At 43.8% G+C, this 25,021-nt stretch overlaps 1 protein-coding gene across 1 annotated transcript in view; it reads right to left on the bottom strand.

Moving 5' to 3' along the window:
* Nucleotides 1-25,021, bottom strand: part of MOCOS (molybdenum cofactor sulfurase) — a 118,279-nt gene that overhangs the window by 73,518 nt on the left and 19,740 nt on the right. The window contains exons 4-5 of the mRNA XM_066628806.1: nucleotides 12,655-13,293; nucleotides 3,142-3,218 (exon numbers count right to left, since the gene is read on the bottom strand). Of these exons, the coding sequence (XP_066484903.1) occupies nucleotides 3,142-3,218; nucleotides 12,655-13,293 (716 nt within the window). The remainder of the gene's footprint in view (nucleotides 1-3,141; nucleotides 3,219-12,654; nucleotides 13,294-25,021) is intronic.

Raw genomic sequence — 25,021 nt, 5'->3', positions numbered from 1 at the left:
CGTGTGGATCCACCCTCAGCCTTGGCAGGCTTCAGAATGAACCCATTTCAAGGCAACTTCAGGTTTTCACAGAAAACTTCTGGTTTTCATATGGGTGGATGCATATGGCCTCTGTGGGTTTCAGAAGAGCCTCCAGAGGCCAGAGGAGCACCTCTAGGGGCTCCAAATTTGCCCACAACATGGGTTAGGGCAGGGGTGCCCAAACCCTGGCCCGGGGGCCACTTGTGGTCCTTGGGGACTCCCAATGAAGCCCGCGGGGAGCCCCCAGACTTCAATGAGACTCTGGCCCTCCAGAGACTTGCTGGAGCCCATGCTTGCCCAACACAAGTACTCTCAGCATAAGGTGACTGTTCAACCTCTCACATGAGCTGCGGGGTGAGGGCTCCCTCCACTACTCGCTGTTTCACATTTGTGATGCAGCAGTGGCAGTGAACAAAAGACTGGCCTTGCTTTGTGCAAGGCCTTTTATAGGCCTTGAGCTATTGCAAGAACTTCATTGATTCATAGAAATTCCATTTCTAATATATTAATTTATGTAAATTTATTCAAATTTGATATGTAAATTAATTCTTTTCCCCCCGGCCCCCAACACAGTGTCAGAGAGATGATGTGGCCCTCCTGCCAAAGAGTTTGGACACCCCTGGGTTAGGGGATTAAAGATTTGTAATTAGAAAAGATTTATTAGAGATTTATTATTTATAAAGAAGATTTGTGGTTTATTGCTTTTGCTGCCAGCTGCAGCTACAGGCAGTCCAATCTCCACCCTCTCTGGTGGCTCATGGAGGACTGCTCACTTACAGCCCAATCTTTTGGTCCATGGTACGGCTCACTGCAGGGCTCCCGCCAGTGCTAGCCCAGCGCCAGCCCTTGCTGGGCTAGCGCCGGGCAGTGGTCCAGGTTCTGCAGCTCAGTAATCTCCTGGAACACCGGGTTGCGGAATGGGAGGTGGGGGTGTGGACGGGGACATGGGGGAGGCGTTTTGGGGAGGGGAGAGCAGGGGCGGGCGACAGGCATGACAGGGGCGGGCAGGAGGCGTGTCAGCGGGAGGGAGAGAGGCGGATTCACGGAGCTGTGCTCCGCAGGATCCAGGGTGCTCCTGCAGAGCTGCGCGCCCTACACGAGCACCTTTACTTTAGCGGGGCTACTTCCCTAACTCTACTTTAGCGCCCTACACGAGCACCTTTACCATTGCAGGGCTGCTTCCCTAACTTGGGGGAAGGGGCCAAATGTCCCCTTCTCCCGAGGTGCCTCCCGCGGTAGCGCGGGAGGTGCAGGATTTGGTAGGAGCCCTCCTTGGAGCCGCCGAGCCTGGGCACTGCAGGCAGCTCAGGATTGGGCTGCCCGCCAGATGCTGGAAGTGATCAAAAATGATTTTTTTTCCTGAGTCCTCGCAGATCACTTCTTAGGGCCTCACAGACCACCTGTGGTCCCTTGGTTGGGAGCCAGTTCTTTAATGCTTTTAACTGGTTACTGCCCTTGAAGACAACTCAGAATTTGCAGTAGGTGCTAAATGCAACAGCTTCCCAAATATTTGTCATCAGCTGACAAATATGGGAAGACAAGAACTGATTTAAACAGATTTGAACAGTTTTGCTGCAGCTGCACTTGCTGCCTCTGAGCTCAATTCTAAAAGCTGGTCTCCATTTCAAAGTCCTTCACGGCCTAGTGGAAACATAAAGCAACATTTACACTCGCCCTTTTCTCCAAGATTACCAACCCTTCACTCAGCAAGTAGTAGTAATAATGAAACAAAAATGTTTCAAGGAGTCGCAATAGGCCCTCTGTAGAAGCATGGGTCCCAGGCAGATGCCCAATTATGCCAGTCCTGGATGGGGAATCTCTAAATATGGCTGCTAGGAGCAACATAGCAAGCTGGTACACATTACTTGCTTGTTTTGTTTTTCCATCCAAGTGGACCCACCTGGCAATTTACATGAAAATAATAGACATGATCGCATCTTAAACAAGTGTAAACAGTTCAGTAAACAAGTGTAGAAACAAGCAAACATATCTAATACTTCAGGAAATGGAAGATTATCAGCCCAACCAGTCCCTGACGTTCAGCAATTTGCCACAATTTCAACAATTTATATCACAAAAGCTAGAGTGATGGATGATATTGCTTTAGCAAAGCTATTTGATTTGATACATAACCCAAGTCAAAATGTTTCAGCCTCTTGAGGGCAACAGTGCAAAACTCTTCTAAAGGTTATAACTGACACTAGAAAAGATCTTGTAATGAGATTTATTTAGGTATTTTCCTTTATTTAGCTATTTTGCGGGGGGGGGGAAACGTTCTGATTTTGTGAAAACAATAGAGTTTGTGGTAGAATTAGATCACTGTTTCTCAATCAGTGGTACAGGTACCACCAATGGTACTTGAGGTAGTGACTGGTGGCACTCCCGAGACCCCTGGATACCTGTCGCCTGGCAGCAAGACCAGGAACGTGATGCAATGAACAGTGGCAGGAGGCTCAGCTCAGAGGGCAGAATGCCAAGGCATACTTTTCCATGTTCGAAAAAGCCTTCCTGTCCACCCTGAACCTCTTACTGGTGTTTGTCACATCACATCTGGCCTCCCAACCCAGAAGTAACTGGTGATTGTCATTGCAGGGTGCAATCCTGTATCCAGCGCAGGATACGGGCCCAAGGCTGCTCAGCCAGAGGCAAGGAGCAACTTTTCTCCCCTTGGGTCTCCTCAGACTTGCACCACCTCCTGAGGAGAAGTCTGAGGAGAGCGGATCAGCTTGAAGCTGATCTCCCCAGGAACAGGGGCTGGAATCCGGCATGACTGCGGGGTCCCAGCCCTGCCTCCTACTCCCTGCCTGCCTGCTTCCAGTGCTGCCCACCCAATAGCACCCAATGCCAGCGCCCAGTTTACAGCACCCAACACCAGCGCTGGAAGACTTTAGGATTGGGCCCTCAAGTAGGAAATGAAGAAACACCAGCTTCATTCTCTAATCTCAGGTTTATTTTCAGGCATGTATTTAGTAAGTGGAATTGCCTTCACTATTTCAACTCTGTGTGTGTGTGTGTGTGTTTTGCCAAGCACATATAGTAAAATTTGCGCAAGTCAACTGCACCGAAGGCAAAGAGCTGGTGGTCCCCAAAACACTAGGAATTATGTACGGGAAAACTAACCTGTCAGTCTTTCCAAGGTATCAAATCCATGCTTCACTGCAATAATATCAAGAAAAGAGATTGTCCCATCCTCAAATCTATAAGAAGAAAAGAAATGTCACACCGTAGATACTGAACAACAAATTTTTACAAAGGTCATGCTGCCAAGATTAAATTAATCCTTTCTTATAGATTTTGAGATGCTGATCACAAATGCAACAATGAAAATGCAAAATTGGCTACGGTTTGCAAGAGATCTGCAATAGATAGTTTCATAGATGTGTACTGGTAAAAGTTCACTTCTTTCCCAACACCAATGCATGCAATGTACTGTATATCTCCTAAACTAGAGCCAATTAACAGATTTCATTATCATTTTTGTGTTCAGCACATTGAAATGCCTCTTCAGCCTAGAAAAGAGACGCCTGAGGGGGGACATGATTGAGACATACAAAATTATGCAGGGGATGGACAGAGTGGATAGGGAGATGCTCTTTACACTCTCACATAACACCAGAACCAGGGGACATCCACTAAAATTGAGTGTTGGGAGAGTTAGAACAGACAAAAGGAAATATTTCTTTACTCAGCGTGTGGTTGGTCTGTGGAACTCCTTGCCACAGGATGTGGTGATGGCGACTGGCCTGGACACCTTTAAAAGGGGATTGGACAAGTTCCTGGAGGAAAAATCCATTACGGGGTACAAGCCATGATGTGTGTGCGCAACCTCCTGGTTTTGCAGGTGGGCTATGTCAGAATGCCAGATGCAAGGGAGGGCACCAGGATGAAGTCTCTTGTTATCTGGTGTGCTCCCTGGGGCATTTGGTGGGCCGCTGTGAGATACAGGAAGCTGGACTAGATGGGCCTATGGCCTGATCCAGTGGGGCTGTTCTTATGTTCTTAAAAAAAATTAGCTATTTTCAGTTCAGAGGCAAACTATGCATTGTACAGTGAACTTTTTGCTATTGTTTAAATCCATTTAATTGCAGAAGTATTTAGCAAAAATTAACAATGTTCCTATAAAAAATAAGACTGAGTTACAGCAGCAATATGAAATGGCATGCTGGGTCCCTCCTCACAGTTTAGCAATTGCAGAGGCACCATTTCATGTGGGTGGGGAAGAGAGATTTCAGAAGGCACAGGGATCAAAAGCCTGCTCTTGGATATACTCAAGATGAAACTGAAAAACCCCAACCCAGACATGCATTATGTTTACATCTCTATCTCTTAACAACCAGAGATCTTACAGGTTCTGAGGAATATTCACATGGGTCTGTATGTGCCTTCCCAAGATGGTGCATCTGAGCAGATGCTTTCTTATCGTTCTCTAAAGCAACAACCACACTCCATGGCCTCTTTGTGACATTTCAAGCAGCATGCTATGGTTGCCCTTGACAACACCTGACCTAGAATTCTGGATCTCCCTAGGGTTTAACATCAGTTGTGGTATTGGACAACCAGATTTGTTAGATCTGTCAGACATTGGCAATATGTAACCAACCAAACAGGATATGTTACCATAGCAAGCTAAGAAAAATGCCTATAGAAAGTGCTGGGATTGAGGATTCCTTAGATAATGTAAGTAGCTAGGATAGTGACTGTAATCTAGATGGTAATAAGGAGTTTTTGTGCTTTTGTTTGCTTTCTGTTATTCCAAAGCCAGGCTACAAACTTCACCAGTTAATGATGGAATACACTGGGGGGGGGGGAATGTGTTCAATCCTCATTGTTCCCATTTGTTCCCTTACAAAGAGGACATTTGTTCCCTTACCTTGAGGAGGTCTCTGTGACTGCTTCCCCACTATAGGATGCAGCACACGCCCTATTGGCACAGCTGCTCTGGCCCTGGAAAATTGGATAGGATTGGGCCCTAAGTCCAGGATTCATGGGTAATTCAGTGGATTGTCTCATCTCTTTGTCCTGCAGATGCTACTGTGAGTTTTATTTTTTAAGGCTCAGAGTTGTCCTGGGAGGGGGATTTTTCCAGATGGCACTGCTCTGCCTGGCCTCTATAGCCTGGGATGGTGGCAACAGTTATAAACAAGGTTTTTGGCAGGGATGGGCAAGTCCAGCGTGGCTTGACGCGAGTCAAGTCATGAGTCTCTGCCCCCGCAACTCAAGTTGAAAATGAGTTCTAACAGGCAAATTTTCCGAGTCACTTGAGTGTTTTCGCAACTCGAAAAGACTTGAGTTACAAGTCTTTTTGATAAATATGTCAGGCATGGCTCAGTGGAAAAAAAAGGGAGCTGCTGCCAGGGTGTGTGTATGTGTTGGAGTTCCCTTTAAACACTCCCCTGATGTCCCCATCTCATCTGTAAACAAGACAGGAGGGGGGTGGGATGGACTGCCTGAGAGTGGAGACAGAAGTGGCAAGAGGGAGGAGGATCACATGCAGAAGCAGGGAGGTTTATGAGTACGACCCAATCCTTTGCAGCTGTACTCAGTAGTTCCATTTGCACCAAATGTTCAATGAGGCTTCCTTCTCCCAAGTAACAACAGAGCCCAAAGGAGCCATGTGGTTGAAAAGTGTGATCACTACAAACTGCCCCCCCATCCGGCTTCCCCACCTCCTCCCCCTCCCTGGACTTCTCCAGCCAATTCTAAGGCAAGAACCCCCTTGCGCTCCTCCTTCTGCCCTACCTCATCCAAAGAATCAAATCAGACTGCCCATCTTTCATCCACTTATCATCAGTTCCTTCAGAGATGGACAAGAGAGCCTGCTCCTGGTCTCCCCCCCCCCCCACTCAATGCAAAAGCAAAACATCCCTTCCCTGCCTTCTGGCTGGAACTCCCATGCTCCAGCTGCTCGCTCAGTCTGAATGATGACACCACAAGGTCTTTCACACTGCAAAAAAAGTAAGCAAGCACACTCAAACACAGACAGACTCACAATGGCATACATAGGGACTAAAGGCCGAGTCAGCAGCCTCAGACTCAAGTCAATGCCCAAGTCATTGACACAGGTGACTTGAGTCTGCACAAGTCAGTGAAAAGTACGTGCTTTTGTGACACGAACTCGAGTAACCTGACTCGAGTTCCCATCCCTGGTTTTTTGCCATTCAGTTGCTGATCCAGTCAAGGGAAAGCAGGGAGCAAGAAGGGGTGCATGCACACTAACCACTAGGCATACTCCTCTCAGCCTGCCTTCTCCTGGGTCCTTTCCTCTGACAGTGTCCCAAACCACTGAGTTGAATGAATTTATTTTCAGTGAACTATATTTAAGACTGAAGACATCACTGAGCATCAGTTTTACAGATGTTAACTGCAAAACAAAATCAAACAGTACAAATGCACGAACAGAGAACACAATGAGGATTGAGAAGATTCTCTAATATAACAGGACAAAACCAGCAAGCAGACTTTGGGGGGGGGCAGAGTTAACACCCAGTGAAGTAGCAGGGAACCTTGGAGGGCTCCGGGGGGGGGGGGACTGCTAAATAGATGTGTTTTTCAAGTGCCTCAACAATGAGGTACTCTTCATTGTCAAGAAGAAGGAACGAAGGCTGAGAGCTTAAACGGGGGAGTCTCTTGAAACGGCAATTTCAGAGATTTTTTTCCCCATTTGCTCTGTGCTGAATCACATCGTATCCCGGACGCCATCTGAGGAGACGATTTGGACAGCTGAGGACTCCCCCCCCATGGCCTAGATACAACAACATTACAGCGAAAAAAGCTTTAAATTGTGAGTAACCAGCTCATTAAAAGGTTATAAAAAGAAATGCAATCAAGAGGTTGGAAGGAGGAAAAGATAACTTTAAGATTATTTACGTTGGCTGGTAGCCACCCAGAGGGGAAATGAGCGAATCTGGATTTAAAGAAACCCTTGCTGGAGTATTTTTCTCTGTTTCGTAATAAGGGTGACTGCAAGAAAAGGACAGAGGTAAGAAGATAAAGATCACCCTGCTAAAATGGTATGCATGGAAAAGAAATAAATAACTAATCTTTATGCTACCTCTTCAATCTAAATTTTACTTTTGTTTTCCTAGCAAGAAGGCTCGATTCAGGCCTGGTCATTTAAAGGCATACTAATTTGACAGTGTTATTGACCTGGATTACTGATCCACCCCTTTTGGAAGAAGGGATGCAAGATAATAAGACTTGGATGACTCTTTAATTGTTTGACTGATTTGACATTGCTATTGACTGGAAGTGGAATAATGACTTACCCTTTTCGGATATAAAAATTGGAAATTAGCCCTACAAGAAGGTGAAACAAGATAATGAGAGTTGGTTGTTTTTTTTTAAGTGTTGGACCATTTTATCTCTTTTTTTACAGCCAGAGGTATTTTGGCTTGTTTTGATATTGATAAGAATGGCACTCAAAAATTTAAAGGATGTTAGTAAAAGCCAGTCCTTATTAATGGATTTGTTGTGGAATTTCAGAAGTGAAATGAAGCAACAGGTCAGAAAATTATCTGAACAAATGAAGCAAATAAACTCCTCCCTGACAAGCATGCAGGAACAGATTACAAATAACAGACAAGAAAAAAGAATGGATCAAATGTCGGATGAGACTAAAGAAGTGGAGATTTTTGAAATGAGACAGGAGATGGAAAAAGCAACCGTTATTATCAGAATTAAAAATTTTAAGGAAGAAAAAAGAGGGAACTTTCAGAGAGCACGTTGTTTCAAGAAGAGGATTTTGGGATTAAAGCCAAAAAGAACAGAAGGAAGAAAAAGAAAGAAGAAAAGAGAGGGATCAAGTAATTTAAGAGAGTTAAGAAGAAAAAGAAGTGGAAGGAGCAGTGGGAGGAGCAAGAAGGAAAACACCAATAGGACAGAGAACAAAGAAAGTACTAAGACAGAAAGTGAAAATGGCTGAACAACAGGTAAAAATTTTTATTATTTATTTATTACTCAGGATGCCTCTGACGCAAACTAAACCTTCCAAACATTTTCTTCACAAATCAGCCTGGCCTCTTGACAATAAAATTCTGATATCCTATATGCTGTATGTTTTGTGATTAAACATTTGGCAACAATCGGAATAGGTGATATCTCATGTTCAGTGACCTCCTTAGAATTGTAGTAGGTGTAATTTGTTTCTTTTTTTAGAAAATTAAGATGTGTTACTGTCTGGCTGCTCCAAGTGTGAGACACAATACTGACAAGTAGTTGCAAGGATGTTAACAGCAAAAAAAACACTGTTAAGTAGTGCCAGATATGCTTTCAATTTGCATATGTTTTGCAGAGATTTATTTGCTCTCACCACCAAACACTTCACATTTGATTACAAGAAACAATGAGATTTTGTTACTGTTATAGCAGTGTGTATGCCATGTATTTATTCTTTGCGATGCCTAAAAGCCTTTCAAATAATATGTAGCCTTAACTCTATTCTTCAAATAGATCATTCTATTGTGTCTGTGTGAGTACAAAGGAATTGGGATTCACTGAAGTTTGCCTAGCTCACTCAGGGCCCAATCCTATCCAATTTTTCAGCACCGTTGCAACCACAATGCAGCCCCAAGGTAAAGGAACAAATGTTCCCGTACCTTAAGGAGGCCTCTGTGACTGCTGCCCCACCACCAGATGCAGTGCACATCCCATTGGCACAGTTAATTGTTGCACTGGCATTGGAAAATGGAAAATTGGATAGGATTGGGCCCTCAGTCTGTTATTGGAATGAACCAGAGTTGTGAGTTCTGAGTCCCTGGAGTTTGGGGGAGCTCAGAGCTTGCAAGACCTGAGTTAGCCTGTAGGACTTCATAATCCCCTTGGCTGAAGGACTGGCTGTTCAGAAGGGGTGGTGGTAGTTACCAGAGGGTTGTTGCTCTGAGGACTCGTACACTCACTTGTTGGTATGTCTGGTGAATGTGTGCAAGAACTTGTACTCAACATTTGGCTTTATTGGCCTGGAAACTATAGTCTGCTCTCTGATGGTGTATTAAGACCTTTGAGATTGCTGGATACATAAGAACTAATTTGGGAAAATACATGTATGACTCACTGGGAGTGGGCCAGGAGTGTGTAAGATCAGTCAGAGGGACCCAAGGACCACGACATGAACATTGTTCATGCCATTAACCTGAACATCACTGTTTGGGCAAGTACTAGGCATGTACTTTCTTATCTTATGTGACAAAAGACATATACTGACTATTTGCCGGAGCATCTAGTGCTAGAAATTTCTCTCTGAAACTAACCCTAAAATCCCTGCAAAAAGTGAATAGTTTGAGGGACATTTTTTATTGGGGGTGGGGGTATAATCAGCATTTCAACTTTCATACAGTACAACATCTTCAACAGTTTCAACATCTAACTTTCATACAGTACAAACACTGGTGACCACTGTGACACACATAACAATTCAGACCAAGAATTAGTTCATTTTTGAAAGACATCAGGACTAAGTGGTAGACTGTCAGCCCATTCAATTTTTCTGCCAGCGAAGTCAATGTACTTCGCTGTTCAATGTACTTCAATGTTCCCTTGTCATGCACGTTTCAAGAAATACTTAAGAAGCTGTTACAATCCTTTAGTTAATTAACAGCAAGGAGAAGCATTCACACCTCTAGCTACAACCTTCCTTCAATGTCTTCTTCCACAATGAATTAAGGCTAGCATGTTTTCAAAAAATAATGTGATCATGTAACAAGGTTTTAACATCATATACATTTCTATTAGGATTGCACAGGCACCTTGAATCAAGTGCCCCCATTTAAAAGTGTGATGGAAGCCACAAAATAAGTGTATTGACTGATATAAACCCAGATAATTTCATTTAACCCACAAAGATATATGTTGCATACCTGACTAGTACCACCATGGCATTTGTGAAAGCATTTGTTACTGTGAAACAGTATTTGTGAAGCATTTGTGAAAGCATGGTCAATGAAGTCACTGAGCCTATCAGTAGTCTGTGAAGGCATTTTATAATTGCTGACCACTGTGTCACACAATGCACCTTCAATAAGCTAAATACCCTCTTTCAGTTTCAGTGAGATTCCAACAAGTTTAGAACACAAATTGGAAACCTAGAATAGCTTCCTTTATGGCTGGGTTTGTAAATGCATCAGAAACACCAAAAAAGACAGCATTAAGTACTTTCTCTCTAAATATGACAGGGAAGATATATCCAATCTCATTAGGAAAAAAACGAAGTTTCTTAAGTTGGTGGGCCACTTTAGGGAAAAATGCCAAAAAGCTACAGCAGAAAAAGTCCTAGATACCACTGTTATCATTCATGCCTCCAGTGAATGGCCCCTCCCTGCTCCACTTCAAGCCGGTAATGTCCAAATATTTGCATCAGCGTTGGGTGAGCTTTAGCTGCACTCTTGACCTGCACTGTGTGTACTTAAACCTACGCAATTCAAAGGTATGCATATTTGGGTACAGGATTCCCATCTTTAATACTGCAATCCTGGGTTTCATAGTTGAACAAGGATTAATAATTAACGAGGGTTGCCCAATATATCTTATTAATCAAATATAAGAACACACTGACACAGGGACACACTGACACATAAATAAACAGCACCTTGAACGCAAAGAATGGATAAAGAGCCATGATGGTACAAATGTAAGAACATGGTCTTTGAGGCATGTGGGCCCAAAAGATTAAGGCTGCAATCCTATATACCAGGGGCGTCCAAAGTTTTTGGCAGGAGGACCACATCATCTCTCTGACACTGTGTTGGGGGCCCGGGGAAAAGAAAGAATTAATTTACATTTAAAATTTGAATAAATTTACATAAATGAATATATTAAATATGAACTTATATGAATGAATGAATGAATGAAGGTCTTGCAATAGATCAAGGCCTGTAAAAGGCCTTGTACAAAGCAAGGCTGGCCTTTCCTTCACTGCCACTGCTGCATCACAGATGTAAAACAGCAAGCATTGGAGGGAGCCTTCATCCTACAGCTCATGCAAGACGTCAAACAGTTGCTCTCACGCTGAGAGCAGTTGTGTCAGGCCAGTGTGGGTTCCAACAAATCTCCAGAGGGTCAGAGGCTCATTGGAGACTGGGGGCTCCCTGAGGGCCGCACTGAGAGGCCTCGAGGGCCGCAAGTGGCCCCAGGGCCGGGGTTTGGGCACCCCTGCTATATACCAGTGGTTCTCAAACTGGTTGGTCATAACCCACCAACCTGAGAAGTACTGCCTCTGGCCCCTCAAGGGGTGGGGACAGGGGGAAGGCAGTGGCCTAATCCCCAGGATTAGGCCGCTGCTGGGGCTGATCAGGGTTTTTAAAAAAAAATTTACCTCCTGTAGCGCCAGCCTCTGGGGAATTTGGGGAGCCCCACAGAGCCCTCCACAGGGCTCCTGTGTTCCTTATGAGGGAATTCCATTTCAGAGAAGAGGCTGCCAGTGCTGGACTGATGAATGAGGTGGAGGTAGTGCAGGAGGATACACAGGTAGAGCTGCCTGATATCAAGCAAACAGGGCCAGATGTTGAGATGACTGAGGGAAAGGATTGCACCCAGTCCCCAGATGCAAATGTACCCTTGATACAGCTTGGGATAGTGAGTGACAGGATCAGCATGAAGCAGTGGAAGCTTTCAAAACCCTATCTTTAGAGAAACAACACAAGGTTGCTCTGAGCCTAGAGAAAGTCAGATCACAGCTGTTTACCATCATGGGTGTATGCCCAGTGCAAGTCTCACCTACCCCAGCTGCGGATACAATCATGGGACCTGAACTCAGTACTGTGGAGATTTTGCCTTCCTCACAGTCCACCCACCCCCAAATTGCAAAAAGTAAAGTGAGTGGTAACACGAGCAATTATACATTGTAACTGTGAGAACACTGATTGGCCTGAGGAACAAAGGGAGTCTTTGGGTCTTCCACCCACCCCCAGTATTACCTCCATTGGAACTAGTTGCTCCTACAATGGCTACCATCTCGCCAGGCGACATAATGGAAGAAGGATTGGAGCAGCCCAATGAATGACATTTAGTTTTGCACTGGGCTCCAGAGGTCAACAATGTATTTAAATTGCTGTCTTGGAATGTGGTCGGATGGAGGAGTAATGATTCTGATTTTTTAACTTTTCTTAAAGCTTATGATGTAATTCTTCTACAGGAAACGTGGGCCAAGGAATCTGTCTCCTTGTAGGGGTTTAACACTTATTCCCTCCCTCCTCAAAGGGTGAACTCTAAGGCAGGCCCCTAGTGGGGCTAGCAATTTTGTCCTCAAGGCATCTAAATTCTGATTTACTAGTAATGGTAGATAGTTATTGTAAAATACAGGCCATTAAATTGATATTAATTGATTTAGTATTAATAGTAGTAAATATGTATATCCCGGTTGCTTTAAATAAGACTCAGAGGGATCAACCCTGGAGTTATCTGAGGCACTTTCTGGAGGATTTGGAGCATAAGCACCCCAGGTGCTTGTAATTTTAGGAGGGGACAAGAATGCAAGGGTTGGCCAGGGGAAGGAGATTTTTGATAAGGCTCTGAATGTACCAAGGGACTCTTCTCTCCCCTACCTATGCTCTTTTAAGAAAGGGGTCTCCAAACTTTTTGGCCAGAGGGCCGCATGATTGAGTCTTAATTACCAACAGAAATTATGTTCTACTATGGTTTTACCTTTCAGCTACCAATTTTCTTGGTGAAAAGAAATCTTCTCCTGCAAGGTAGGCAGCTGCAGTTCCACCTCCAAAATATGTTTTCTTCAAGCAAGAAGCGACTTCATTCTTTACCAGCAGTGCACCTAAACCAGTAGGAAATCCAAATATTTTGTAAAATGATAGTGGCACAAAATCTGGTCGATGAGCACTCAAGTCTAAGGGAGAAGTGCTGACATAAGAAGCTGCATCCAGGAGTACAAACCATTTCCCTTGGGCATTGATGGGGCAGAGCTTTCCGGATTGTATCTGTTTTATCCATTCAAGTGGATATTTAGTCCCTGAAAAATTGCTCTGAGCAGGATAGCAGAAGAGGAGAGGGATTCTGGAGCTCTTTTCTTCAGCCAACATGTCATTTCCCTTTGACAACATGTCCTTTGGTTTCACTGGAACAGACAAGACATTCTTTGCAGTAGTGATCCCTCTCATGCCCACCACAGATGTGTGGTTATCAGTGAGGTAGCAAAACCGGCTGCCAGGTTCTTCTACGGTTTCAGGTACCCAAGGGAAAGACTCTGCAACCAGTTTGAGTGCAGCTGTACTTCCTGAAGTAAAAATGACAGTGTAGTCTTCTGTAGTTGTATTGAAGTGCTGTAATATTCTGTAAAAGGAGAAAAAAAATAATTAAAACATTGAAAGAGAACACTGTTTTCTCAATGTATATTATAGTAAATTACCCTTTATCTGGACTATTCTGAAATACAGACATTTTTGTCCAAGACTTTTAAAAAAAATTCTGTAGTGTGAATGGTCTTGTGTTCATTCCCATGTACAGTGCAGGAACAGGCCATAAGTTCTATTCTTTACTCTGTGGTGTGAACCTGTACACCAGTGTTTCGCAAACTGTGGATTGGGACCCACTAGGTGGGTCCCCATTCATTTCAATATTTTATTTTTCATAGATTAGACTACCATGCTATGTGACTGCATTTGAGGAAATGTTACAGATCTGTACTATTAACAAACTACTATGTATATTCTTTTAACAATGATAGTAAATGGGACTTACTCCTGGATAACTGTGGGTAGGATTGCAGCCTAGGATTGTGAAAAAAATTTCCTGCTTGATTATGTCACTTCCAGTCATGACATCACTTCTGGTGGGTCCTGACAGATTCTCATTCTAAAAAGTAGGTCCCGGTGCTAAATGTGTGAGAACCACTGCTGTACACCCATATGGGTGAAAGAGTGAAGCATATACAGCTTCACAGTGAAAAGAGGAAGCATTTCTCATTATATTAATGCACTTATTCTGTTCCCAAGCAATCTATATAAGGAATTACTCAACCTGTACTAAAATATGTCTCAGCCTTTGTGTCTTACCCCATCATATAAACTAGAATCTAAAATAAACTAAAAAAAAAGAAAAGCAGTAAATATGTACCACCTGCGGGAAAGTGCTTTATAGTACTTTCAAGTGAACCACTGGTACTGGGCTCTTAGGGCCCAATCCTTAACATTCCAGCACTGATGCAGCCACGATGCAGCCCCTTGATAAGGGAACAAATGTTATCTTTCCTTGAGGAGGCCCCCATGATCCCACCCCTCCCAGCAAAATGCAGCATATGCCCCATTGAGATGGTTGCATTGGTGCTGGAAAGCTAGATAGGATTGGGCCCTGAATTGTTTAACAAATTCTCATGGAAAATAGTTTGTATTTCTTAGTACAAACTTGAAGTTTTCAAAGGGTGTGTGTAAACCTAATATGTAAATATATTTTTTAATATGCAGAATGGTCTTCAGATTTAGATAAATAAATAGATAGATAAAATCTTCAGATTTAGATAAATGTGATATGTCTTGGACTTTGGAGAAGTAACTGCAATATTATAAACATCTGGGTAGAAGAGTATTGTCTGAATTTCTGCAGAGAAACCCAAAACACTGCTGTGTTCCAGTCTGCAAATCCAAACTCATCACTTCTCCTGTTAGGAGAATTAAGTGACTGGAAGAGGTGCAAGCTACTAATCTTTTGGACCTACGTTTTATGGCACTATTTTTGTTCTGCAAAGAATATATACTATGAAAATTGATAGATGAGATGCACAAACTCATGGAGGAGGAAAATTATCTTTGGTGTGTGCCCTACTAAAGAGTGGGCAGGGCAGTAGAGGACACACCAGGTTCACAGCTGTAGAAGCAGCAGGAGTGCAGATAAAATGCTGACATCTTTCTGAAGCTATAAAGAAATCGGAGAGTACTGCTCACACCCTTTTGGGTATGACCCTTTTGAAGGGCATGATCTTAAGGCAGCCATTTGTAAACTTGGTTGCACTCTTTGGATGAATGAGTTGAACTCCATTTGCTTGTTCCTTGAGGCTTTCTTGCATTGCAACTATCATGTTAATACGTGGAAGGGCATTTTAAAAGGTTTGAATTAAAATTTGATTCATTCAACACTGTGGTGCAACTGTAGTTAGCGTGCTAGTTGAAAGGGTGTAAATGGAAGCACTGGGTCAAAATAGGTAGATTCAATTTAAATTTCTATTTCATTGCCAAATCTGTACCACAGGTAAAATACCAGAAGAATACTTCTAAGATACAGAATAACTGCAAATCTCTTCTGAACATTTATAAGTTAAATCCAGCTTTGTATGAGGCCAAGCCATTGTACATTTGGTATACATATAAATATACTGGCCAATGGTTAGACTGAAATATGAATAACCCTGAGTAATACACTGTACATGGAGTCTCATTTTCAAGTCAGTGTACTTTGGAGCATACGAGCGTTACTCGTATTGTGGAGTAATAGCTATTGATGTCTAAATTTCACAGTTTATCATTTATGAGTCGAGAACTTTACTATTGTGCCAAGGTCACAAATGTTTTGAGCCCTGTGGAAAGCAAAACTAAGCTACATGGTTGCATTTACTCATAAGTAAGCAAAATGCCTTGCTCCTGTGGAAGGTCAGGCAAAGAGGAATGCCAGGCTACCAAAATGGTCCCACTCTGTTGAACATGGAGCTCAACAAACACTCCAGAAGGCTACCCTCCCCCAATGATAAAGTAAAAAGAGGCTTGAGCAGGTAAGACTTTTTTCTTTCCTATTCTTGTCAGGCTAGGTGGGATCTGATAGTGTGTAATTTTAAAAAGTGGGTTCCAGTGCTAAAAGGTTTGGGAACTACTGCTTTATTGGAAAGAGCTGTTGTCTTCTCCAGATTCCCCCCCCCCCCACTTGACTCTCATTTCCTCTCCTCATCATTCTGGGGTTTTTATGCTGTTTAGAGGGAAGCTTTGAACCTCAATACAGTCTAACCAAAAAAATTGAATTTAAAATTTCTTTTGTCCCAAATCATTCTGAACTGACTTACATATAATAACTTAAAATGAACTGGGAGGGGGGCATTATTTTTTTGGGGGGGAGGGGGCTTGAGGTTATTGCAGGCAAGCTACAGAGAGAACTCACTTGGTGGAAGAGGGCTAGCCTCCCCATCTCCTCTTATTACTTGTTTTACTTTATTTAATTATTCATAGCCCGCCTAACTGAGGAAAATTGCACAATTTCAGCACTTACTATAGGCAATTTCAGTGCTTGTTACATTCTCAGGAAAGCACTTCCTGCTTGATGATGTAACTTCTGGCCATGATTTTTCTCTGTAAACCGCTTTGTGAACTTTTGTTGAAAAGTAGTATATAAATACTGTTGTTAATTGTTAATGACATAACTTCCAGGTTAATGACATAACTTCCAGTGGGTCCAGGACAAACTGTCATTCTAAAAAGTGGGTCCTGGTGGTAAAAAGTTTGAGAACCACTGCAGTATGGTATACAAATGTAAAATTCAACTTTTGTCAATCTGAAAAAGTCAGTTTGTATCCTAGGTACAGGTGAATCTGGTTCAGAAAAATGGGAAGGCACTATTGTGCTCCCCCAGCACAAATAGCTGGGAGGAGAATCAGGGAGAAGTATTGCCTGTTTTGGGCCACTGAGGTTGCCCAGATTAGAAAAACAATCTTTTCATCCAAATATTTGCACAGATGCAACCTTTTAGATGACTAATTTATAACTTGTCAGAACAATCCCCACTGTAATTGTAATAATAAAAACACACATTAGTTGCTCCATTAATCTGCTGGTAGAAAAACACTGCATACTTAAGCTTCCACTGGATGAACCATACTTCTTGGTTCCTTAATTTAGAACAGGGGTGTCCAAAGTTTTTGGCAGGAGGGCCACATCATCTCTCTGACACTGTGTCGGGGGCCGGGGAAATAAATAATTAATCTACATTTAAAATTTGAATAAATTTACATAAGTTTACATAAATGAATATATTGAAGATGAACTTATATAAATGAATCAAGGTCTTGCAATAGCTCAATGCCTATAAGAGGCAAAAAGCAAGGCTGACCTTTCCTTAGCTGCCGCTGCTGCATCACAGATGTGAAAGAGCAAGCAGTGGAGGGAGCTCTCATCCCACAGCTCACACGAGAGGTCAAACAGTCGCCCTCACACTGAGAGAAGTTGCGTTGGGCCAGTGTGGGCTTCAACAAATCTCCGGAGGGCCAGAGGCTCATTGGAGACTGGGGGCTCCCTGAGGGCCGCATTGAGAGGCCTTGAGGGCCGCAAGTGGCCCCCGGGCCAGGGTTTGGGCACCCCTGATTTAGAATGTGGTACCTGAGAATTCTTAGAGCCAAATACAGAAGACAAGGCTGAATCACTGTGAAGACTGGTCTTAAAAGAATAGGCAATTAGTTCTGCATTTGGAATACATTTGGTCATGTATTTGGAATGCATTTGGTCATTTTGAACAGCTTCTTAGGTCAGGTTCACATATTCAGGCTGGGGATGTGGGGAGGGGGAAGGTCAGGACAGCTAATGGAGCTCCTCTTCTCAGTGATCCTCATTGGAGGGAAAGAGGGAACATGCTGTGGATGCCACCATTTATTTTACACTAGGCATGCCCACACAGAAGTCTCATTGGGCTTAGTGAGGCTTACTCCCAGGAAAGTGTGTATAGGCATGGCTCTGTGCAGGGGGTGTTGCCACTGTCCCAATCCAATCTTCTTTGTGTTCACCTCTTAGCTGCTCAGAAGAGAATGGGAGGAGACTCTCCCTCCTCCTGTTCCAACCTGGTTCACAGAGCAACAGACAGACAGGTCTTTCTCTCCCCAGGCAAGGAAAGGGGACTTTGGATGCAATTATTTGTATGCCTACTCAGAAGTAATATTTACTGTGTTCAATGGGGCTTAATTCCAGGAAAGTGTGTGTAGCTGTGTTCAGTGAGGGGAGGGTTAAACTGGTGTGGCTAGAGATGACCTGGAGCCCTCTGCCTTCTGCCCATCCTCATCATGGGCCTTTTAAAATGGTTTCTGGAAGGTGAACCCCCCCCCCACACACACACACACTTCTAGGAGGTCCAGGGGCCAAGGCAATGGGGGAAGCTGATCAATGCATTTTTGCATGGCTGGGGTGGTCCTTAGCTGGCTTCTGTTGCTGACTGCTCTCCTGGCCAAGAAAACTGGGAGCAGGGAAGGACTCCAAATGGGGCAGCCTAAGAGGAGGACTGGGGGAGGCTAACTCCTCCCCCAACACAAAAAGAAAAAAAAATCACTCTGAAACTTCTCACTAAAGGCTTTCAGAGACCCTTCAGCACTTGTATCTCACCATATAATTGGCTACAGTTGCAAGAGGCGAACACAAATAAAAGGTGCCATGTCCCCTGGAATGCATGGAGGATCAATCAAACTCCCCAAGCACAGTTTTCTCATCTCAAATGCTCAAAGGTGATGCTTCTTTGACAATATCTCATGTGGTAAAATTTCCCAGATTTCCCACTTCTCTCTCTCAAAATGAGCTAATTAATACTTCAGAATTGCCATCATTAAGGGTTAAGAGCCCTCCCTACCTTCCCCTTGCTGTTCACTGTGAATGAGATTCCAATCCTATACAGCTTTCCAGCACTGACTTCTGACTTACAAACAGACCTGGATCAGGGTTTTGTAGCTGTCAAGAAGTTAGAAATGCCTTCTCTTTGATGCCTGGGTTCCATTTTGTGCGACAGACCTCTGTTCTTTGGGTTTAAGGCAGGGTTTCTCAAACTAGGGCGTTGCGATGCCCCAGCCGGCCATGAATTCTGTCTCCTTAAAGGGCAGGGCAGGGGGAGGGAGCGATGTGATCCCCAGGATCGCGTTGCTAAGGAGGCTGCAGGGACTGGCATGCACTTAACAGTCCCTGCTGCAGCCTCCCAAGGGTGCAGGGAGCCCTGTGCAACCCTCCGCAGGGCCCCCCAACATTCCAAAAGTGAAAGCAGAGTGATTGTGCTCCACTTCCGGTTTTGTGGAGGCGGGGCGTGATCGCTCCACTTTCACTTTCTAAGCTTCAGGGAGCCCTGCGGACAATCAGGATCACGTCACTTCCTTCCCCCCACCCCCACTGCCTTCCCGCTCCTGTACAAAGACTTAGTGACTCTCCCAGAAGTTTGTTAACCACTGGTTTAATGGAGGGTTGTCAAATTCAGTGCAAGAGCATGCTTATTAGCTTGACTTTACTCCTTACAGTTTTTTGCACTAAGGGGGAAACATGTTTGATGAGGGCCACCTATGTTATCACAGCCCTGTGACTTCCCAAGGCCAGAGATACCAGGACTTTTGATTAACAAATTTCCTTCATCTGGGTGCTTTAAATATTGGAGGGGTCCAGGAACATAGTACAGGTTGAGCCTCATTATTCATGTGGGTTCCTTTCCAAGCACTCAATGCACTATAGCAAATCAATTTTAAAAACAAAGTTTCTTTGCTCTGGTGATTTAAAAACAGCCTTGCTGACCTTTGTGATGTAAGATAAGAGTCATTAAGAAGACAATCAATCAATCAGTCCTCCTCCAAACACTTACAAAGGTGCTTCATTCAGTCCCTCCCTTCACCAATGCAAAGTGATCACCTTTCTTTCACGTGCACAGGGGGAAGGGAGGGGTTGGCTGGAGAGAGAAGCATTGATGGATTGTCAGCCAGCTGCCCTCTCTCTCATTAAGGAGGCTATTGTTAAAGGACTGTTCAGTTTTTTAAACTGATTTTAAAGGGATGCATTTTTCTCCTTCTCCAAGGATCAGCACATTCCTTCTCATTTGCACTGGCCATTCGTGTGGAGTCAAATCCATGTATAAAAAATCTGTGTATAACAAGGCTGGACCTGTACAACAGAAATTATTACATCAGAAATTCTGGATCTTTCGAGAAGTTCTGAAAGGTGACTGGTCAGAAGTTCTTTAAAGGTAAGCTCTCAACTATACTAAGCAACCAAAGAGTGCCTCCCATCGGCCAGAGAATGGTGGCAGCCAGCCATGCTGCCAGATGGCATTTAAGAACTTTGTACATGCTCCAAGGTGAGGTGAGCTATGTTAGTAGCTAGGAGTCAGCTTTGTTAGTTTCTGTGGGGTATTCTTTCTAAACCGTATTCTGTTATTTTTCTTTTCTTTCCTTTTAATTATTCAACCTCTCTGAACTATGCTAACAGATCAGGGCGCCAACAGGTCAGCAAAGTCCAGTCTTTGACCACAATAAGTCCCATTACTGCCTTCCCGCAGCACAGTGGGGAAAAAGGGGCACTGAGGCTTGGCATTTCCTTCCCACTCTTCAGGGGCTGGTGTGCCTAGGTCTTTTGGCTTCTCCTAGCTATAAGGAATGGTTTGTTATGGGGGTAATAATAATAATAATAATAATAATAATAATAATAATAATAATAATAATGGTATTTATATACTGCCTTTCTGGTCATCAGATTACTCCTCTGACTTTATTCAAGGAGGTTCACATAGGCAAGCTATCTCTAATCCCTGGAGGGGATTTTTACAAAATCAGAAAGGTTCTATCTTTCAAGAACCCCACAAGGGCAGCCAAGACGCTTCTTCACTCACACCAAAGAGCAGGTGGAATAACTCAGCTCAGCCTGTCAACTGCTTCAAGGTCTCGCCATTCAAGGTCTCGCCATTCACGGAGTTGCTGGTGGCCTCGAACTGGCAACCTTCAGATGTTATCTTTGGGCTAACGGAGGCTCTACCCTCTAGACCAGACCTCCTGCCCAGCAGCAGGTTAATTTACAGGGCAGTTTTGTCCTACTTTATTATTATTATTATTATTAACAGTATTTATATACCGCTTTTCAACTAAAAGTTCACAAAGCGGTCTACAGAGAAAAATCAAATAACTAAATGGCTCCCTGTCCCAAAAGGGCTCACAATCTAAAAAGATGCAAAAGAATACCAGCAGACAGCCACTAGAACAGACAGTGCTGGGGTGAGGTGGGCCAGTTACTCTCCCCCTGCTAAAAAAAGGAGCACCCACTTGAAAAAGTGCCTCTTACCCAATTAGCGGGGGTTAATTACTTTACAGTAATTTTAAAGCCAATCTAAGGGATGCTGATGAACCCTGGTAAGGAGGCTGGGTAGCGAGGGCAGAAAAATGCAGCCTATTGACAGAAACAGGCATGGGTGTGAAGCAATCAGCAAAAGCAACAGAAGCTGGTTGGAGACAACCAGAGCAGCTCAATAACTTTGAAAACAGCAACTCCTTGCTGTGGCAGAAGGGAAAAAACAGTCCAATAACATTGGACAACACTGGAAAAACTAAGGCTTCTGGGAAGCAGAAGGGGCCAGATGAAGGAAGCATTCAGTATGGCCAAGGCCGATTGGGCACAGGAACAGCTGATACATTGCAAGGTGCAGGAGAGTATTAATACTGTATGAGAAAAGTGGGCTCTGAATGGAGGCCACTCCAACAACGGAAAAACAAAACAGCCACCTTTTACAACTACCAAGCAGGAATGGAGGGAGGGGAGAATTAAAGTAGAGTTTAATCAAGGCCCCCCCCCACAGCTACTTTAAAAAGCAAACACAGAGAAAAAACTTATAATTGAATGATAAATATGATAAGATTGAAGACCAAAGGAACATTCTTATGACAGCACTTTTCTGTGTTGTAACTGCTTTGGCCCAGTACCCTCCCCCCCAAGAGGTCAACACAAACTAGATGCTTCAACTTAAGTAGGTTTTGACTTACCTACAGACCCCTGAAACCTAGCCTGTACTTAAGTAGGAGACTTAGGGTCCAATCCTATCCAATTTTCCAGCATAGATGCAGCTACAATACAGCCCCAAAGTAAGGGAACAAATGTTTCTGTACCTTCAAGAGGCCTCTGTGACTGCCTCCCCACTACAGGATGCAGTGCATGTCCCACTGGCACAGCTGCACTGGCACGGGAAAATTGGATAGGATTGGACCCTTACTGGCTGTCATCGGGTCGGGTCTTCTACTGGCACTGACTGCTGTAAAGCAGTCAGTGCCAGTCATAAAGGTGCTCCGTCAGCACACTACACAGTGGGCTGCAAGGAGTGCAGGCAAGAAGGTGTGGGTCTTCCCACCCACAACTGGAACTTCTCCCGCCTATTGCCAATGAAGGCAAGTCAGCGGGAGAGGCGGAAGGGGGTGGCTGGAGGGCAAAACAGGGGTGGGGCAAAGGGGCAGAGGAGAGTGGATCGAGCCCAGGAGGGGTCAGAATCAGCAATGCCTATATTAACCCCTTTCCTAGAAACAATGCTGCTGCACAGGTCTATAGGGATGTACAACAGTTAGGTATCTCAGGCCTCCCACGCCATGGAGGCTTACCACCAGGTAAGGGAACTAATGTTCCCTTACACAGAGATCTCCTAGATTACCCCCCCCACACACACACACACACAGGATGCAGCAGTAGCTATTTTGATGCTGCTGCATCAACGGGGGGGGGCGGGGGGAGAATGGATAAGATTGGGCTGTTCATATAGGACACAGGTCCTGCAGAAAGACGTGGTGTGCTTCTTTACAGAGCACAGTTACTGCCCTCCCTCTATGGATCAATTTACAGTTCACTATCTGAGGGTTATTTTCAGAATGATATTCAAAGATGAAGGTTGGAGGCTAGAGTGTGTCTCAAAAAAAAAAAGCCATTCTTAATTAGCCAGGAACTCATGGTTGTAAATCATTCAAGCCTTGTGTTCCCACTCTAAGATTATTGTCAAGGCTATTTCCTAGGTTCTGTTGTGCATTAGAGGTACAAAACAGGAATTGTGTTGAAATAGTTTTCAACCCCTTGTTGGTCATTGTATTGCATTTGAAGTGCTAAATATTTTTATTACACCACTAACTACCTGAAGTGGCCAAGATTATGTCCTTTTGCAATTAACCTTGCGGTCTACATTACTGAAAACTAGTTCTCACTCTACACTCTGCTTAATGTTCTGTATAATGTGAAAATCTGTATACATGGGCACCAAAGGTGTTAGCTTAATAACATTTTGCTAATTTTTATATATTGTCTCATACCACAATTCTCCAAAATATTTAAAGTTTGACATTTGTCCTCTTCTGTTTCATTCGTAAGCACAACTGGCTTTCTTAGAAAAGCAATATATGCACTTTAGTACATTAACATTTAACAGTACCCAGTCACTGCACACTGATTTTGCTCATAGCAGCACAAGATTTTATGAACATGCAACATTACTCTAACATGTATTGGGAACTGATTCCATTATTACAGAGATGTTTGAACAGACTGATCTAGTCACAGGGATCCTATTTTATATTGCTGCATAAACTATTCTACAACCCTGGCAACTGTTTTAGCCAGTTAATGGGCTATCAGCTAATGAGTGGTGTCAGGACTGGCTTTGTTGCACACTCTGTTTTGGCCTTACACCAATGAAAGATGAGATGATTGAGAACCTCTTTCCCTTCTGTTTTCCTTAAGGGGAGTCCCAATGTAAGGTTCCAGAAAGTTTCCCTGAGACACTTTGAGATCATCCCCATTGCAGAAGAACTATGTAGTCAGGCAGACAGGTTGTTTTGTTTTGAAGACAGGCCATCTTAATTGATTGGGCTCAGAAGAACAATAGCCCCATGCTTGGGCACCCATCCATATGACTAGGAGCCCAATCTTATTCTCCCTGCCCCCCCCCAGCACTACCACAGCCATGCAAACTGGTGAACCTGCATTCCATGGTGGGGGAGCAGGTCAGGAGGCTTCAGTGGGGAAAGGGGATTTTAAATTCCCTTACCCCCACGTACGCCCTCCCAACCCGCAATAGATTTCCTTGGACCTGCGCCAGCAAGTTTGCTAGCTCCCCAAGGGGGCAGGGAAGCTTTTGCCAAAAGAGAAGTTCTGGCATGAACCAGTTACCATAATTATGGGTAATTTAAGAGTTTCACACTTAAAAGAAATAAAACATTTATTAGATTTCCTTCATTCTATCGTTTCACATATCTATAGGTTTCCTTCATTTGAAGGAAGAACTACTCTTTATATATCCAAGTTATAAAACACTTCGGTTCCAACTGTAGCTTGTTCCATTCCGGAAACCCCTGCAGTTATCTGAAACTGCGAATACAGGTGAAGGCCTGCATCCCCACCCTCTGAGGGCAAGAGGAGCCTCCAGAGAGTCCTCTGAGTCCAGCATAGGCTGCAGACTGAGCTTGGCAACTAAAAAACATGTGACTTCCAGTTTCTCTGTGAAGAAGAAATTGTGAAAAAATCTTCTCCATGAATGCCGTTTCTCCGTAATGCCTTGTAAGGCATTAAAAATGTCGCTTCTGGTTTTACAGAGAAACCAGAAGTAGCTTTTATGTATTTATTTTTACAGTTGAGCTCAGAGGACCCTTTGATGCTCCAGAGGGGGCACACGTGTGAGGAGGCCCTGCGGACCCAATCCATGGATAAGTGAATCTGTGGATACGGGGACCCCCCTGTAATATCTTTGGGCAAAAAGTATATGAACATTTTTAACAATAGTAAACGCCATGATAGATAGAAGAAAGATAAAAGAATTAGAACCTCAGTCAATCATGTTTCCAGCAGCTAGAAGCCAAGAGAAATGAACGGATGGCAAACAGATGTAGCAGCTATTGCATCAAAAATCATTCAACACCAACAACTGCCTCAAATACTAAATATCCAGGTGGGTTCTGTGGGGTTTCTCAACATTTGTGGGATATAACCCATGAAATACTCCCTGAAGCCAAGGGGGAATTCCATTTTTATGACAAGTTGTGTATCATAACCCAGACTCCAAACATTCCGATAATTATGGTACAGAGAAGACCTCTATGAATATGGGCCAGCAGAACATTGTTCAGGTCACTCTGGCCAAACAAAGGAAGAAGATTTGATGACACCCTGGTCTTCTGAACCTTCTAACTCCTTCATTAAGCAAGAATGCAAAATCCACAGTTCTATCGTGTCTCCAACCAGCAAGGCCCCCCACTCCCCTGTCAGCTCCAGGCAGGTTCATCTAAAGGACATGAAGCAACATCATACCAGCTTCTAAACCAGAGCACTGTCCTATTACATTCTGA

Source organism: Tiliqua scincoides, chromosome 5, assembly GCF_035046505.1.
Source record: "Tiliqua scincoides isolate rTilSci1 chromosome 5, rTilSci1.hap2, whole genome shotgun sequence".
NCBI classification, from domain to species: Eukaryota; Metazoa; Chordata; class Lepidosauria; order Squamata; family Scincidae; genus Tiliqua; species Tiliqua scincoides.
Note: the sequence above shows the minus strand (reverse complement) of the source record. Positions and strands in the feature narration are given on the sequence as shown.